At 35.8% G+C, this 19,267-nt stretch overlaps 1 protein-coding gene across 1 annotated transcript in view; it reads right to left on the bottom strand.

The window, feature by feature from the left end:
- Positions 1-299: 299 nt before the first annotated feature.
- Positions 300-19,267, bottom strand: part of PGAP1 (post-GPI attachment to proteins inositol deacylase 1) — a 69,650-nt gene continuing 50,682 nt past the window's right edge. Inside the window, exons 20-27 of the mRNA XM_028123457.2 lie at positions 10,086-10,179; positions 7,985-8,075; positions 7,010-7,207; positions 5,538-5,673; positions 4,248-4,298; positions 3,406-3,593; positions 2,072-2,176; positions 300-1,012 (exon numbers count right to left, since the gene is read on the bottom strand). Of these exons, the coding sequence (XP_027979258.1) occupies positions 874-1,012; positions 2,072-2,176; positions 3,406-3,593; positions 4,248-4,298; positions 5,538-5,673; positions 7,010-7,207; positions 7,985-8,075; positions 10,086-10,179 (1,002 nt within the window). The 3' untranslated portion in view covers positions 300-873. The remainder of the gene's footprint in view (positions 1,013-2,071; positions 2,177-3,405; positions 3,594-4,247; positions 4,299-5,537; positions 5,674-7,009; positions 7,208-7,984; positions 8,076-10,085; positions 10,180-19,267) is intronic.

Genomic DNA, 19,267 nt, shown 5'->3' with positions numbered 1-19,267 from the left:
TGGAATTTAGTTATTTTAAAAATCCACTATGATCTGAGGCACTTTTGGCAACCATTCGGTCAATGAATTAAATAAAATGGTACATACTGAACAACCGTACCGCTCCAACACCAATAAGTAAATATCTGGGACAATGTTCTTTAAATTTAAGGAGAGACTTCTTTAATAGACTCCTGATATTCACCAAGAATACAAAATAAGATCTGTATTTGAAAGTAGTGAGAAAATTCCACTAAGTTTTGAATTTAAATTATGTTCACCAATCTTCCATTGGTTACCAAGAAAACATGTCTCCTTAAAATTAAAAGTTGTATGTTCATAGATGTAAGAAAACAAAAGATCTGCCTTGTTCACTGTGGCTGTCAAAAACTGACTCTTTGAGGTTATTTCATTTTTGAGAAACCAAACAGTTGTGAATTTCATTGATCTTTTTCTTTTTCATTCATCTTTTAAGACTGATTTCTCAAATACATGCTGTAGCAAATACAAAGTAACCAACTTTTTAGAAGAAAGTTTAATGAAATGAGCAGAAGGCTTGAGTTGAGATTACAAGCAATGCTACATTTACTGAGTATTTAGAAGATTCCCAGTATGGTCAATTAAGCAGAATAGCTGATATGCAGAAGTCCTCAAAAACAGTGGCCACCAGACCCTTTTCAAAAATGACTAGTACACAGATGCCATACCACAAAACAAAACCATGCTTCAACTACTTTTCTCAAGTATTATAAAACTAATTTCCTATTTTCAATATTGTAAAAATAGACTGGTCTTCTCCAAAGGATCTTGCTGTCCACATTGATGAATCTGTGCATTCTCTCTTCTTACTGACGCTAAAGTTATAATTATTTTTATCATTCCTTAAATTCAGTCTTACATGAAGTTGCATAATGCATGGAGTAAAAGAGGAATGAAAACGAAGCATGGAACCCTGTATAAATGTGCTGACCCAAAAGCAATTACACCAACAGCCAGAGGAAGTGGAAACAGTGAAGTAGCCTTCAACAATTTACTGTAAAGAAACAGAGAAATATAAATTATGTAAACTACATTGTAGGCAAAACCAGAATATGCTGATTTAACTGTCCATAATTTTAAAAAGATCAATACAAGCCACAATTTTAGCTACAGAAAAATATTTCTATTAAGTAAATAATCAATTTTAACAACAGAAAAATATCAGTTGGACTTTTATTCAGCAATTCTACCTCTAAAAATTTATCCTTTCAAAAATAATATTTACTAGGACATAGCTACAGAACTATTCTAACCTTACTTGTAATAGCAAAAAACAAAAAACAAAAACAAAAAAAGAAACTTAACCAAATAAAAAAGGAACCCTTAATTCCTAACAGGAACAATAGTAAGACAAGACACTAAATCTTTTTAAAAGAAAAATGCTATCAGAAAAGACTATTACCATTTTACTCTGAAAACAGAGAAACTAAGGATAAGAGGGGTTAGGAAATTTGTCTAAAGACATAGAGGTATTAAATGGCAGAGCCAAGAAGCCAATGTTAGAGGGCCAATGAAGCCAGGTCTGCTTCATTCTAGAATATCTGCAACCATCTGCCAGAACCAACTGAAAACAGGCTTCTAGAGCAAACAACCAAACCAGTCAATGAAAAGTCAAATTTACAGAGGACTTTAAACATATATATAAGTGAGCTAACAGTATAATGAACTTCATGTACCCATCACCCAACTTCAAAAAGTATCAAGTCATGGCCAATCTTACTTCATCTATAATCCTTTCCACTTCACTCCTTCCCTACTTTTTGGAAACAAAATCTTATTAGACATCATATCTTTTAAGAGCTAAATTTAAAAAAAAAGGTATTATATCCTAACAAGTAAAATCCATAATTAAGAAAACAAATAAAATATACTTACATATAAATTATACCTGCATACAAACCATAATTACTGTATGATTACAGCTTTAGCTTTAGGAATATATTTCAAAATATTTAGACATAGTCAAAATATTGAGACATAAAGAACATGTTTCAGACATAAAAGAGTGATTAAGACTAGGAAAAGATGTGAGAAAAAGATTAAACTATTATACCTGGATTTTATTGAAACAGTGTGAGTATTTCCAAGAATTGCCATAGTTGGAATAAGGATAAATGCCAAAGGTTTACATGGATCAGGATTAAGTTTAAAGTAATACCTATATCGAAGAGAAAAAACCCTTATAAATCAATAAAGCACAACCAATCATTTTAAATGATCAGAATCAAACAAATTAATTTCAAAACATTCCAGATATGAGAGCTCTAAATAGCTCATGAAATCTTTGATAAATAACTTTTGCTATAGATCATCTTTATACCTAAGGTTTTATATGGAGAATTATGTTCAGAAACTACTAAAGGAAATGAAAATATCCAATATGGAAGCACTTCCTTTTAATAGGTATATGCCTGAAAGCTCATATAGAAATGTTTTTATAAAACAAATTATTTAAAATATATTAAGTCTGCTCTAGAAAAAAAAAAGATAAAAAAACAAAGGTTTTTATAAAGCAATTGTCCCTATTTTTAAAAATCCAAATTCTCATCTCTGGCATTTATGGACAGTGAGGCATTGAGAGCCTTTCAGAATCATAAATTCGAGCTCCTCAAATAATTTCTCCCCAAACCTGTGAACAAAAATCTGGATCTTGACTAAAAAGGAGGGATATTAACATCTCATAACCTGTTGATCTATCAAACTTACTTGGCTTTTCAAAAAAAAAAAATTTTCCAGTATTTAGATAATTTGAAATTTTTGTATTATTTCTGAAAACTGCATTGAGGAGGGGATCTATTATTACTTGGATAAGGTGGCCTGTTTTTTTTTTTAATATTTACCAATAACTAAATATTCCAGAAATAATCTCAGAGGGCATTTTAACACTCTAACCTAGAAAATTATCACGTGGCAAGGCAAAAATGGTTTTCAGTAGTAAAAGAGGTGGTCATTTATTTTAGTTCAATGTTTGATACTCAATTAGAAAACTACACTTTTTCATTATTTCTAATCTTTTTAAATGTAAGCATTTTCTTCCTTCCAAATTTAAGAAAACATAAAACCGATCATGAATTGAAAAATACTTAAAGCACCAAGCATTATGAATACCTTAAGTCAACAAAATAAAGCACATTTTTACATCTAGACTCACAGAAGGTTAAAGGTAAAATAAATAAAATACACTTCCCTCTTTTGGGCAGATTTTGAGGAAGTTTATATCCTCACAGTAAGGGAAAAAATGTGAATATACTAAAAATAAATTTCGGGAAATATATAGCTTCCTATTCTTGAGGAAGTTTTATGAACCATTAGGAATCTGGTAAGTCTCTACTTACAGATATTTATTGTTTGAAGCACATAAATTATAATTATATAAATAAAACACACCTGAGATTCTTTAACCAATAAATTAACGATGGCATGCTGAGTAATACAATCCATGTTAGTAAGTTAATCACAGTACTGTGCATGCGAAGACTATCTTCAGCATCATTGGCAGATAAACGAAGATAGTGTACTGTAGAGTCTTTATGGTGATTTGATTTTTTTTCACTTCTTCTAGAGTGTTTGGGATTCTATAAAGCAATAAAGTAAAAACACAAAGATATTAAAATTAAAGTTTATTATTTTACTCAGGATCACACTCAATTATTTATTTAATAGCTAAATAACCGCATCTTTCTATTGCCAAACTGATATAAAATATTTAAATTACCTTGCTCAATGTAATTTAAAGCAGTTATTAGCTATAAAATTTTTATTCCTTGACTTGCTATTTCCACTGCTGAGACTATATCCTCTAAGTAATTACTTAAAATTTAAAAAAGATAATTTGTAACAATAAAAATGACATAAGTACTGATAAAGATCAAATTAAAATTAGACAGAGGCACCTGAGTGGCTCAGTCAGTTAAGCGTTGGACTCTTTATTTTGGCTCAGGTCATGATCTCAGGGTTGTGAAATCAAGCCCTGAGTCGGGGGTTTGAGATTCTCTCCCTCTGCCCCTCCCCGCTACCACCTGCCCTCCACCACATGCGTACTCTCTAACAACAACAAAAAATTAAAATTAGACAATCTAAGTCTATTAGGTTTACTTTTCTTAAAGTTACTTAAATTCATGACACCTTTTTAAAATACTGTGAAATCCTAACTTAAAAAAACACAAACTTTTTTATTTCCCCATGTTCTTTTATATTAAGTGATGTAGAGTTTTGAAAATAAAACTTACCACAGTCTGGCTATTTTTGTAAGTTGTTAGGCTGGCTTGCAGATGAACAATCTAGGAAAAAAGAAAAAACTTTAATTTCACTTTTATTTTGAAACAAAAAAAACAACCATTTTTATTACAACTGAGAAACACTGTAATCTGAAATTTAAAGAAATCTGAATAACTAAAAATACATTTAAACATTTACAAATATTCTTTCAGAAAAGGTAAATAATAACTATACAAGCTTGCTATTATGGATTAAAAAAAAGAAACAAAATAAAACAAACTTCCAGAGCATGATGGGTCCAGGATATATTGCTATTCTGAGAACCTATGTTTGAATAATGCTTTGCTCTAGCAACTTAGTGTCCTGTGAGTAAAATATCTGATTATCTTCAGTATAGTATAAAGATTTTAATATGTCTTATCTATTCTCAATTTTTGAAAATTTGAACTCAATTATATATGGTGAAATGTTTATAAGAATCTCAGAAAATCTTTAGGTTTAATTTGTTAGGTTTGCTTAAGCCAAGTATTTGAGAAAGTTTTGCTCATTGTGTCAATTATTTGAAATATCCAATTTAAAAAGCTAAAAATATATTTATAAATCAAAGTAGTAAATAGATTTTTCTGATGGACATAAATTTCCTTTGGAAAATTGAAAATAATCTATAATGTGCGTGTATTAGTGTTTGAAGCAGATGTAAATAAACCTTTGTTTAAAAAAGAAAACAATGATTATCCATTCTGGTATCAACTGTCTCTACCTAAGTTTAATGAGGAGAGTATACAGTTGTATAACCTAGATTTTCCTGCAAAGCTATCAGACTTCTTGGAAGTGTTTTTTACTTCCTCAGTAAAATTATCAGCCTCATTATTTTTGTCTTCTGATTCTCTAGCAACATCTATAACATTCTACATTATGTCAGCACAATTGATAGATCGATCCCAATGACATAACTTTTTGTCTATTACCCATGTTCAAAGGGAGGTATGAATGAAAACTGCTGTAGTAAAATGTTTTTTAAAAAGTTAACATTACTTGCAAGAGCAAGAAGCAATGCAAAACAGATTATATATTTTCCCCTTCTTTTTTAGTAAACTCAGTTTATTTTAAACTCAGATCAATAATTTCAGCTCTATAGTTAACCATATATTTTAAATAACTAAGATGTTAAGAAAAAACCTACACTTAAACCTTAAATAACAGGTTACTGCAACTGTAATTAAAATTTTTGTTAACAACACCTACAGGAAATTCTGCCTGACACAAAGCCCAGCCATTCTGACTTCAGTGATGTGACATACCTTAAACACATAATAAAGATAAGTAAGCAGTATGGCAAATGCTCCACAAGTTGTCCAACTAACTATGATCAAAACAATTGTCAAAAAGGGCAAATCTGCTGATATCATTTTGATATCTTTAGGAAGTTCAGAGGGCCTGGAAAAAACAAGAATAAAGCTTTTAAAAGTATATTAACAATTATTTATACAGTCACATTTGAAAACAATACTCTGCCAAGCTCTCCTGCTTATTAATATGCAAGTACCATAAGGTAAGCAGTAAAATATTTTTTCATAAAGGCAAGGAATGACATACATTTGTATATTCTGTAATACACTGTGACAGCTCCTGTTCCATTTAGATACACTATGGCTGATATTTGTACTCAGAAAAAATGCTGCTAAAAATAATTAATTATAGGCCCTGTGCCATGTATTTCCAATCTTTCTATTTCTTAAAGTCTCGAGATCACTCAGACTTAAGATGTTATTAGTGTCAGAAGCACCTCAGAAGGGTGAAGGAAGAAGCATCACACCATAAAACCCTCTGTGACAGTATATCACATAACATGTCTGGTGAGGAGCAAAGGCAATAGAAACGAGGTCAGTGGTTTACCCGAAGAACCTACTAGTAACTTCAAACTTTATCTTTGGGTCCAAAATAAAACTCGAGGCAATGTTTTTGGAATTTTTATGCATTTCATCTAATCTGATCTTAAGTATCTTGACTAGAATTATCTTGCTCTCAGGTTTGACTGAAAGTCAACATATAAAAGCATTGCCAGAAAAACGCTTCTTCCTTTGAAAGATTTACAATCATAAAAATTAAAAATACTTCAGTAATCTGTCACTTTTTAATGTAATGTCTACTCCCAATGCTGGGCTTGAATTCATGACCCTGAGTTCAAAAGTCGCATGCTCTACCGACTGAGCCAGTAAGGCACCCCTCTGTCAAACTTTTTTGATTAACTCTTGGCATTAACACAAATGTGCATTTAGCTTGCAATAAATGATTATCTTTTTTTAAATAAAAGTTTTTATTTAATTCAGTAATCTCTATACCAACGTGGGGCTCAAACTTATGATCAAGAGTTGCATGCTCCTCTGACTGAGCCAGCCAGGTGTCCCTAAATGATTATCTTTAACAAAGACATAACTTTGAACACTAACACGTTTTTCTAGTGATACATCTTTCCTTAGAAATTAGATAGGGGTGTCTGGGTGGCTCAGTTGGTTAAGCGTCTGCCTTCGGCTCAGGTCATGATCCCAGGGTCCTGGGATCGAGCCCCATGTCAGGCTCTCTGCTCATCGGGAGCCTGCTTCTCCCTCTTCTTGCTCCTCCCCCTGCTTGTACTCTCTCTCTCTCTCTGTGAAATAAATAAATAAAATCTTTAAAAAAAAATCAGAGTTTAGTGAAAGCCAATTAATTGTGAGGTTCCCTATCAAAATATAGTTTTTTCCTTAAGAGGAATTAGAAAGCTTTCATTTTTTACCTTTTCAAAGCTAGCCACAATGAAGAAAGGAGTCTCACAGATGTAGAAGAAAGTAGGCCACCCCAGTAGGCAGTACATGTTCCAAACAGAAAGAGAATCAAGGATACAAGGGGGAAACACATACTCTGACTAGTTAAAACGATGGCATCTAATTCTGGTAACATTAACACATCCCATAATTCCTTAAACCATTTATATCTGTGGATAAAAGAAAACATACAATAAAAGAAAAAAATCAACAACTGATATTCAAGTATTTAATATCTGAGGTGTCTGACCATTCACTAGAGTCCCAAAGTTCCATGATACTCAATTCGTAATTATACTGAAAAACAATTTTCAATTCCTTGTAGAGAACAAGTCATTTATTTTCCAAGTGAGTCTACTGATCTTCAAGGATCCGAGTCTTGAGTCTGAATGCAGTTCCACTGCTCTCTATTGATTCTTGTAATAAATAAGTGGTCTTTTTTTTTAAGTTAGAAAACTAACAGGTAGTTGTAATGGCTAACGAAAAGAGATCTAAGTATATTGGTTCTAAGCAAAAAACACAAAATTAGAATAAATTAAAAATGGAATGTTAAGTGTGGTAGAGATCCAAAATACACTTTGTATGGGAAGAAAAAGTGATCTGAGGTGCTGTTTCACAAGTATCCTATAATGGTTTGTGCTCATGAATTTGGGATACTCAAAGATTATGGACCATATGCATCCCTTTGCAAATGTTAGAAGTTTGGTATATTTACAGACTAAATTTCTATAATTGATACATCTAACTTCTATAATTACTTTTGAAATGGTTATAGTATTAAAGTAAATGTTGATATACCTATTAGGCCTCTGCCTAAGAGAAAAGTCCCATTTAATAAAACAAGACAATTGCCATATTTGTATGAATATTTGTATTTCATTATGGGGCTAAACATGTTTCATATATATAAAATAATTAAAATCATTATCACAGATAATAAAACTTACCCCAGCAGAAACTTAATCATAATTACAAAAGGATCAACTTTGTATGGCTTGGCTTCTTTATCCAACATAGTAGCATATTCTAAGCAATGACCTGGTGATTAAAAAAAAAAACACCTATGTGTAGTAAAGAATTCATAGTAACTATGAGTAATCATACACTGACTGCATTGTAAGAGCATCATATTTCATGTCAGAGAAAACAAGGGTCATTATTATCATAAAGACTCTCTTCACAGATTAAAAATTACTGTAATTCAATAGGTCTTTTAATATAAGAGTACACAATCCCTTCTGAAACAACTTCAGGAAGCCAAAGCTGGGGTTTCACCATTTGTATTTTCACAAAGCTCCAAAGGTGATTTTTTTTTTAAAAAACAATTTTACTGAGATATAATTCTCATACCACACCATTCATTCAAAGTATACACAATTTAGTGGTTTTATCACCACAATCAGTCTCAGAACATTTTCATTACTCCCAAACTTTGTTCCCCTTAACTGTCACTTGCAATGTTTCCCTATTCCCAGGCAACAATTAATCTACTTTGTGTCTATAGACTGGCCTATTCTGAACATTTTCTATAAACGAAATCACATAATATAGAAATCACATAATATACGGTCCTTTGTGACTGGCTCCTTTCATTTGGCATGTTTCCAAGATTCATTCATGTTGTAGGATGTGTCAGCACATTTTATTTATCCATTTATCAGCTGATGGATATTTGGGTTGTTTCTGTGTTTTTGGATATTACAAATAGTGCTTGTGTGAACAGGTATGCACAAGTTTAGTGTGGGTGTATGTTTACATTTTTCTTGGTTATATACCTAGGAGTATAAATCCTGAGTCATAGAGTAACTGCCAGACTACTTTCCAAAGCATCTATACCATTTACATTCCCAACAGCAATATATGAAGATTAAAATGAATACTAATGGCAGACTTGAAATTGTAAGTCATTGAAAGGAAATAAGTAGCTGCAGAAGGATTTGGCAAGATGGAAATGGTAGAGGATATTTTCAGACTACTTTTATATATTTTGATCCACTGTCTTTTCCTATCTCTTATCTCCCTTGATTACAATCCAAGCTTAACAAGTGTGTGAGGGCTTTATAAAGTAGGCTCCCGGGAAACTATTTTCAATGCTATACTCAAAGGAAGGTTTTGTCCAGTGCAGTATATATTCTATATTTGCCTCTCCAGACCCATTCTCCCCTTACTTTGTTCTGAACTCTGGGAGGCTGACTTAGGTGCAATGAATGATAGGCACTGATAAGAGGAAATAAGGTGGGCGCCTGGGTGGTTCAGTTGGTTAAGCAACTGCCTTCGGCTCAGGTCATGATCTTGGAGTCCTGGGATCGAGTCCCACATCGGGCTCCCTGCTCAGCAGGGAGTCTGCTTCTCCCTCTGACCCTCCCCCCTCTCGTGCTATCTCTCAGTCTCTCTCTCTCAAATAAATAAACAAAATCTTAAAAAAAAAAAAAAGAGGAAATAAGGTTAGTGTATGTATTTCCCTGCCTTTCCCCCCTGCTGAGCCACAGGCTGACAGTGGCTGCAGCTGTAGTGATGCTGCCCTCTACTATAGCTCTCTAAGGCTTGCTCACTCCCTTGCCCTGGCACCAAGGAGTATCAGATGGCTCTACTGCTAATCTGGCACTTAATCATTTCTTGCTGGTTTTCCTCAACCCTACCCATACCTTTGAAATAGTCCCTTCATTAAAATAAATTCTCAATTATTCCATTCAGTGTGCCAGGACCTAACTGATACAGTGAATACAGCCCAAACATTACACTGAATGCCTACTATGTGCTTGACACTATGTTAGGTACCAGGAATGGAATGGGGAACAAGATCCCCATCAGCGAGACTCTACCTCTTAGGATATCCTCAGAATAGAGGGAAAAACTTTCGGCATGAAAGTGTAAAATGGAAAAGCCAAGTAAGGAATCTTCTTGGGGATCTCCTAAAACCAGAGGATCTGAAATGCCTGTAAACTTGAGATGGGTCATGAATTTAGCCACACGAGGGATAAATAAGTAGTAATGGAGCACTGAGGAGGAAAGGGATGAAGAAGAGAGGAGGAATAGAAACATTCTTACCTGTTGAGAAAAGAGAGTACAACTGTCCTCCATAAGCAAGAAGGATACTAGATGTAACATAAGCAGGAAGAGCTCCACCATGAAATCTAACTACCTAGAAAACAGGCAAATCAAAGGGCAACTTCTGAATATTCATGTTAATGAAATAAAATGTACTTTCACATGAAATAAAAATGTCTTTCTTCACTTTATATCTTTCCTGACATGGCCACAGAGGTATTTCCAGTAATGGGTATCAAAACTCTAAGTAAAATAAATATTAAGAATATACAGTACGTCAGAAACGTTATCGGAATTTTTCATAAGGCACAACAAAAAACTATACAATTGAGTAGCATATACTACAAACTTTTTTTTACAAGGTACATTTATTGAGCATTTAATATGGTCCAGGCATGATACTAAACACTTCATATGCATTATCTCATGCTCTTCTCCCAAAAATCCTTTGAGGTAATTCTTATCCCTATTTTACAGATGAAGAAATTCAGGCACAGGGAGCCCAAGTAACTTGCACAATTAAAAACCTAATAGACAAGTAGGGGAGCCTGAGTGGCTCAGTTGGTTAAGCATCTGACTCTTGATTTTGGCTCAGGTCATAATTTCAGGGTGGTGCAAATAATTTCTGTGTCAGGCTCTGCTCTTGGCACAGAGTCTGCTTGAGATCCTCTTTCCCTTTCCCTCTGCCCCTTGCACATGTGCACACTCTCTCTAAAATAAATAAAATCTTAAAAAAAGTTAATAGACAAGCAAGTTACTTGTTAACTCTTATTGTCCTCATCAGTAAAATGGGGGCAATAACAATACTTACCTTATAGATGGTTTTAAAGTTTAAGGATGTTCACTTATGTAAAGCATTTATATTTTTTTAAGATTTTTTTATTTATTTGACAAAGAGATAGAGAGCACAAGTAGGCAGAGCGGCAGGCAGAGGGATAGGGAGAAGCAGGCTCCGCACTGAGCAGGGAGCCCAACGTGGGGCTTGATCCCAGGACTCTGGGATCAGGACCTGAGCTGAATGCAGCCGCTTAACAACTGAGCCACCCAGGCGCCCCAGTGTAAAGCATTTAGAATATTAACTCAAACATGATAAGCTATCAAAAAATACTGGCTGCTATTATAGGCATGCCTCATTTTACTGATTTGCTTCATTGCACTTTGCAGATAATTGAATTTTTCTACAAATTGAAGGTTTGTGGCAACTGGCATTAAGCAAGTCTATTGATGCCATTTTCCCAACAGCATTTGCTCACTTTGTGTCATATTTTGAGAATTCTCACAATATTTCAAACATTTCCATGAATTGTATTTGTTATGATGATCTACGATGACTGATTATGACTCATGAAAAGCTCAAATAATGGTTAGCATTTTTTAGCTATGAAGTTTTAAAATTAAGGTATGCATTTTTTTAGACATACCATTGCACACTTAACAGACTACAGTATAAACATAACTTTTATATGTACTTTTATATCATTTGACTTGCTTTATTACAATATTTGCTTTATTGTGGTGGTCTGGAACTGAACTCACAACTCCAAGGTATAACTGTGTCAATATTTCTTAAACAGGGATGAGCTGTATTTTTATGTAAATGGAACTAAAGTTAAAAATTATTCATAGATGACTATGAAAATATAATTTATTCCATCTTTCCCAATTTAGAAAGTGTATCATCTATGTATTGGGTTCAATGTGCTCGGCACAGGGAATATAAGGGTGAGCACTGTCTAAGGAGTTTATAATGTAGTGACTGCTCTAATCTCATTAACAATTTCATACTTCGGTATCATTACTTGCTTTAACTTAAAACTCGAGTTTTTTTTCTTTTCCAGGAGTTTTACGGAGAGATAACATGAAATTCCAGGGTATTCATTTACTCACCTAGCCACTGACATTTAAACAAATTCAAGTCTCTCATCCTGAAAACAATGACAACACCTTCCCTTTCCTCCAATTCCCTCTCCAGTTACCACTTTTTTCCCCTCTCACAGCTAAACTTTTTTTTTTTTTTTTTTTATTTGACAGAGAGACACAGCGAGAGCGGGAACATAAGCACGGGGAGGGGGAGAGGGAGAAGCAGGCTTCCCGCCGAGCAGGGAGCCCGATGCGGGGCTCGATCCCAGGACCTGGAACCACGACCTGAGCTGAAGGCAGACGCCTAACAACTGAGCCACCCAGGTGCCCCATCACAACTAAACTTCTCAAGAGCTTGATGTACTATTTCTCCTCTTCTACTCACTTCTAATCTTTCACTTGCATCTACCAAAATAGCACCAATGCTCTATGGACCCTTTTCCCAAGGTATCCCTGTATTAAGCTGTTAGGTCCTTCACTGTCTTTGGAATAGTGTGGAACGGGATTTAACCCAGAGCCTATATTCATAACCTTTATGTTACAGTTCCTCAAGTCATTCTGTCAGCTGATCCAATTTTTTTTTTAACTAATTTATTTATTTGAGGGGGGAGGGGAGGAGGAGGAGGAGGGAGCGGAGTCCCCAGCAGGGTTTGGTCCCAGGACCCTGGGATCACGACCTGAACCAAAACGAAGAGTCAGATGGTCAACTGACTGTGCCACCCAGGCCTCCTCAGCTGATCCAACTTGTATAAAAATATATAAAAAGATGGTGTTAAATTCTTCTTTTAATGTTAAAACTTTAACAAAGATTTATTCTCCTCTGTAATCAACTTTTTAAAAAATTTTTCTTTTATGTTAATCACCATACATTACATCATTAGTTTTTGATGTAGTGTTCCATGATTCATTGTTTGCATATAACACCCAGTGCTCCATTCAATACGTGCCCTCTTTAATACCCATCACCAGGCTAACCCATTCCCCCACCCCCCTCCCCTCTAGAACCCTCAGTTTGTTTCTCAGAGTCCATAGTCTCTCATGGTTCATCTCCCCCTCTGATTCCCCCCCTTCATTTTTCCCTTCCTACCATTTTTTTTTAACATATATTATTTGTTTCAGAGGTACAGGTCTGTGATTCATCAGTCTTACACAATTCACAGCACTCACCATAGCACATACCCTCCCCGATGTCCATCACCCATCCACCCCATCCCTCCCACCCCCCTACCACTTCAGCAATCCTCAGTTTGTTTCCTGAGATTAAGAATTCCTCATATCAGTGAGATCATATGATACGTGTCTTCCTCTGATTGACTTATTTGGCTTAGCAGAATACCCTCTAGTTACATCCACATTGTTGCAAATGGTGACATTTTGGGCTTTTTTGATGGCTGCATAATATTCCATTGTGTGTGTGTGTGTGTGTGTGTGTATACATACACACACCACATCTTTTTATCCATTCATCTGTTGGTGAACATCTTGGCTCTTTCCATAGTTTGGCTATTGTGGATACTGCTGCTATAAACATTGGGGTACACAACCCCTTCGGATCACTTCATTTGTTATCTTTGGGGTAAATACCCAGTAGTGCCATTGCTGGGCCATACAGTAGTTCTATTTTCAGCTTTTTGAGGAACAGCTATACTGTTTTCCAGAGTGGCTGCACCAGCTTGCATTCCCACCAGCAGTGTAGGAGGGTTCCCCTTTCTCCGTATCCTCACCAACATTTGTCGTTTCCTGACTTGTTAATTTTAGCCATTCTGACTGGTGGGAGGTGGAATCTCATTGTGGTTTTGGTTTGTATTTCCCTGATGCCGAGAGATGTTGAGCACTTTTTCATGTGTCTGTTGGCCATTTGGATGTCTTCTTTGCAGAAATGTCTGTTCATGTCTTCTGCCCATTTCTTGATTGGATTATTTGTTCTTTGGGTGTTGAGTTTGATAAGTTCTTTATAGATTTTGGATACTAGCTCTTTATCTGATATGTCATTTGCAAATAGCTTCTCCCACTTGTCGGTTGTCTTTTGGTTTAGTTGACTGTTTCTTTTGCTGTGCAAAAGCTTTTTACCTTGATGAAGGCCCAATAGTTCATTTTTTGCCCTTGCTTCCCTTGCCTTTGGTGATATTTCTAGGAAGAAGTTGCTGCGGCTGAGGTCAAAGAGGTTGCTGCCTGGTTCTCCTCAAGGATTTTGATGGACTCCTGTCTCACATTTAAGTCTTTCATTCATTTTGAGTCTATTTTTGTATGTGGTGTAAGGAAGTGGTCCAGTTTCATTCTTCTGCATGTGGCTGTCCAATTTTCCCAACACCATTTGTTGAAAAGACTGTCTTTTTTCCATTGGACATTCTTTCCTGCTTTGTCGAAGATGAGTTGACCATAGAGTTGTGGGTCCATTTCTGGGCTCTCTATGCTGTTCCATTGAACTATGTGTCTGTTTTTGTGCCAGTACCATACTGTCTTGATGATGACAGCTTTGTAATAGAGCTTGAAGTCCGGAATTGTGATGCCACCAGCTTTGCTTTTCTTTTTCAACATTCCTCTGGCTATTCGGGGTCTTTTCTGGTTTCATACAAATTTTAGGATTTGTTCCATTTCTTCGAAAAAAGGGGATGGTATTTTGATAGGGATTGCACTAAATGTGTAGATTGCTCTAGGTAGCATTGACATCTTCACAATATTTGTTCTTCCAATCCATGAGCATGGACGTTTTTCCATTTCTTTGTGACTTCAATTTCTTTCATGAGTATTTTATAGTTTTCTGAGTACAGATTCTTTGGCTTTTGGGTTAGATTTATTCCTAGGTATCTTATGGTTTTGGGTGCAACTGTAAATGGGATCAACTCCTTAATTTTTTTTTCTTCTGTCTTGTTGGGTGTATATAAATGCAAATGAGTTCTGTGCATTGATTTTATATCCTGCCACTTTACTGAATTCCTGTATGAGTTCTAGCAGTTTTGGGGTGGAGTCTTTTGGGTTTTCCACACAAAGTATCATATCATCTGCAAAGAGTGAGAGTTTGACTTCTTTACCAATTCAGATGCCTTTTCTTTCTTTTTGTTGTCTGATTGCTGTGGCTAGGACTTCTAATACTATGTTGAATAGCAGTGGTGATAATGGACAGCCCTGCCATGTTCCTGACCTTAGAGGAAAGCTCTCAGTTTTTCCCCATTGAGAATGATATTCGCTGTGGGTTTTTCACAGATGGCTTTCATGATATTGAGCTATGTACCGTCTATTCCCCACACTCTGAAGAGTTTTAATAAAGAAAGGATGTTGTACTTTGTCAAATGCTTTTTCTGCACCTATTGAGAGGATCAGATGGTTCTTGTTCTTTCTTTTATTAATGTATTGTATCACATTGATTGATTTGCGGATGTTGAACCAACCTTGCAGCCCAAGAATAAATCCCACTTGGTTGTGGTAAATAATCCTTTTAATGTACTATTGGATCCTACTGGCTAGTATTTTGGTGAGAATTTTAGCATCCATGTTCATCAGGGATATTGGTCTGTAATTCTCCTTTTTGATGAGGTCTTTGTCTGGTTTTGGGATCAAGGTAATGGTGGCCTCATAAAATGAGTTTGGAAGTTTTCCTTCCATTTCTATTTTTTGGAACAGTTTCAGAAGAATAGGTATTAATTCTTCCTTAAATGTTTGGTGGAATTCCCCTGGGAAGCCATCTGGCCCTGGGCTCTTGTTTGTTGGGAGATTTTTGATGACTGCTTCAATTTCCTTAATGGTTATGGGCCTGTTCAGGTTTTCTATTTCTTCCTGGTTCAGTTTTGGTAGTTAATACATCTTCAGGAATGCATCCACTTCTTCCAGATTATCTAATTTGCTGGCATAGAGTTGCTCATAATATGTTCTTATAATTGTTTCTATTTCTTTGGTGTTGGTTGTGATCTCTCCTCTTTCATTCATGATTTTATTTGGGTCCTTTCTCTTTTCTTTTTGATAAGTCTGGCCAGGGGTTTATCAATCTTATTAATTCTTTCAAAGAACCAGCTCCTAGTTTTGTTGATCTGTTCTACTGTTCTTTTGGTTTCTATTTCATTGATTTCTGCTCTGATCTTTATTATATCTCTTCTCCTGTTGGGTTTAGGCTTTGTTTGCTGTTCTCTAGCTCCTTTAGGTGTAGGGTTAGGTTGTGTATTTGAGACCTTTCTTGTTTCTTGAAAAAGGCTTGTATTGCTATATACTTTCCTCTTACGACCACCTCTGTTGCATCCCAAAGATTTTGAACGGTTGTGTTTTCATTTTCATTGATTTCCATAAATTTTTTTAATTCTTCTTTAATTTCCTGGTTGACCCTTTCATTCTTTAGTAGGATGCTCTTTAGCCACCATGTATTTGAGTTCTTTCCAACTTTCCTCTTCTGATTGAGTTCTAGTTTCAAAGCACTGTGGCCCAAAAATATGCAGGGAATGATCCGAGTCTTTTGGTACCAGTTGAGAGCTGATTTGTGACCAAGGATGTGATCTCTTCTGGAGAATGTTCCATGGGCACTAGAGAAAAATGTGTATTCTGTTGCTTTGGGATGGAATGTACTGAATATATCTGTGAAGTCCATTTGGTCCAGTGCGTCACTTAAAGTCTTTATTTCCTTGTTGATCTTTTGCTTAGATGATCTGTCCATTTTAGTGAGGGGGGTGTTAAAGTCCCCTACTATTATTGTATTGTTGTCGATGTGTTTCTTTAATTTTGTTATTAATTGGCTTATATAATTGGCTGCTCACATGTTAGGAGCATAGATATTTATAATTGTTAGATCTTCTTGTTGGATAGACCCTTTAAGTATGATATAGTACTCTTCCTCATCTATTACAGTCTTTGGTTTAAAAATCTAATTTGTCTGATATAAGGATTGCCACCCCAGCTTTCTTTTGGTGTCCATTAACATGGTAAATGGTTTCCCACCCCCTCACTTTAAATCTGGAGGTGTCTTTGAGTCTAAAATGAGTTCTTGCAGACAGCATATCAATGGGCTTTTTTTTATCCAATCTGATACCCTCTGTCTTTTGATTGGGGCATTTAGCCCATTTACATTCAGGGTAACTACTGAAAGATATGAATTTAGTGCCATTGTATTGCCTGTAAGGTGACTGTTACTGTATATTGTCTCTGTTCCTTTCTGGTCCATGTTACTTTTAGGCTCTCTCTTTGCTTAGAGGACCCCTTTCAATATTTCTTGTAGGGCTGGTTTCATGTTTGCAAATTCTTTAATTTTTGTTTGTCCTGGAAGCTTTTTATCTCTCCTTCTATTTTCAGTGACAGCCTAGCTGGATACAGTATTCTTGGCTGTGTATTTTTCTCATTTAGTGCTCTGAATATATCATGCCAGTCCTTTCTGGCCTGCCGGGTCTCTGGATAGGTCTGTTGCCAATCTAATGTTTCTACCATTGTAGGTTACAGACCTCTTGTCCCAAACTGCTTTCAGGATTTTCTCTGTCTCTGAGACTTGTAAGTTTTACTATTAGATGTCAGGGTGTTGACCTATTTTCATTGATTTTGAGGGGGGGCTCTCTGTGCCTCCTGGATTTTGATGCCTGTTTCCTTCCCCAAATTAGGGAAGTTCTCTGCTATAACTTGCTCCAATATACCTACTGCCCCTCTCTCTCTTCTTCTTCTGGGATCTTAATTATTCTAATATTTTTTCATCTTATGGTATCACTTATCTCTCAAATTCTGCCCTCGTGATCCAGTAGTTGTTTATCTCTTTTTTTCTCACTTTATTCTCCTTCATTTGGTCTTCTGTATCACTAGTTCTCTATTCTGCCTCATTTATCCTAGCAGTTACAGCCTCCATTTTTTACTGCACCTCATTAATAGCCTTTTTGATTTCAACTTGGTTAGATTTTAGTTCTTTTATTTCTCCAGAAAGGGTTTCTCTAGTATCTTGCATGCTTTTTTCAAGCCCAGCTAGTATCTTTATAATCATCATTCTGAACTCTAGTTCTGACATCTTACTAATGTCCATAGTGATTAGGTCCCTGGCAGTTGGTACTGCCTCTTGTTCTTTTTTTTGAGGTAAGTTTTTCCATCTTGTCATTTGTGCAGAAGAGAATAGATGAACGAAAGAACCAAATGCTAACAGGGTAACAACCACCCCAGAAAAATATACACTAAACAAATCAAAAGAGACCTGAAACTGCGGAAAAAGAAAGGGAAAGAAAGAAAAAAGAAAAAAAAAGAATATGATCAAATATGATCAGGCTGGTGAATAGATCAGTGCCACACACTAGAGTTTGGGCTTATTTTGGTTGTTAAAAGAAACTGCCTCCCAAAATTTTAAAGAAAGAAAAACATATATGTACAAAAATAAGGGTAATACGATGGAGGGATGGAATATGTAAAGATGAAAATTGTAAAAGATTTTATAAAAGGAATTGATAAGAAGTTGGTTGAAAAAAGAAAGAAGAGAAATTTGAAAAAAAAGAAAAAAGGAGAGAATGTGATCAGGCAGGAGACTAGAACAAAGCCATACACTAGGGATTTAGGGTATATTTTGGTCTGTTGGAAGAAACTGTATCCCCAAATTTTCAAGACAGAGCAACTTACATATATACCAAAAATAAGGTTAACTATAATGAAGGGATAGAATATGACTTTAAAAATGAAAAATAAAAAAGATTTTTTAAAAAGGGATTGATGTTGGTTAAAAAAGGGAAAAAGAAAAATTTTAAAAAAATAGAAAAAAATTAACTTTGAAAGACTAAAGAATCATGGGGAAAAAAGCCATGAATTCTATGTGCTGTATTCCTCTATGGCTGGAGTTCTGCTGTTCTCATTGATCCAGTAAATTTGGTCTTGGCTCACCATTCTTGCTGATCTTCTGGGGGAAGGGCCTGTTGCAGTGATTCTCAAATGTCTTTGCCTGAGGCAGAATTGTCCTGCCCTTGCCAGGGGCCGGGCTAAGTAATCTGCTGGAGTTTGCTCTTGGGAGCTTTTGTTTCCTACAAGCTTTCCGTACAGTTTTGGAGGATGAGAGTGAAAATGGCGGGCTCCCAATCTCCGCCCCGGTGGAGCTGAGAACTCGGGACCACACTCCTTAGTGAGCCCCCAGAGAAAAACAGTCAATCACTCCTCTCTCCCCGGTCTCCGGCCACACTCCGTGCTCACCCGGCCTGTCACCGAGCGTTTGTATCTCTGGCACACGACCCCGTGTGGAGTCTCCAAACCCAGCAGATTCCTGCGGTGCACTTCCACACTGCTCCTCCTCGGGGCGGATGGAGAGTCTCCCCAGATCTGCCGCTTGTTGGGTCCCTGCTGGAAGAGCAGTGGCCTGACTGTGCCACGGATCACAGTTTATGGCAACACCA

This window comes from Eumetopias jubatus, unplaced genomic scaffold (genome assembly GCF_037043125.1).
Source record: "Eumetopias jubatus isolate StellerSeaLion01/CBP00866 unplaced genomic scaffold, mEumJub1_p1.0 scaffold_3, whole genome shotgun sequence".
Classification (NCBI taxonomy): Eukaryota; Metazoa; Chordata; class Mammalia; order Carnivora; family Otariidae; genus Eumetopias; species Eumetopias jubatus.
This window is presented reverse-complemented; position numbering and strand designations above follow the sequence as displayed.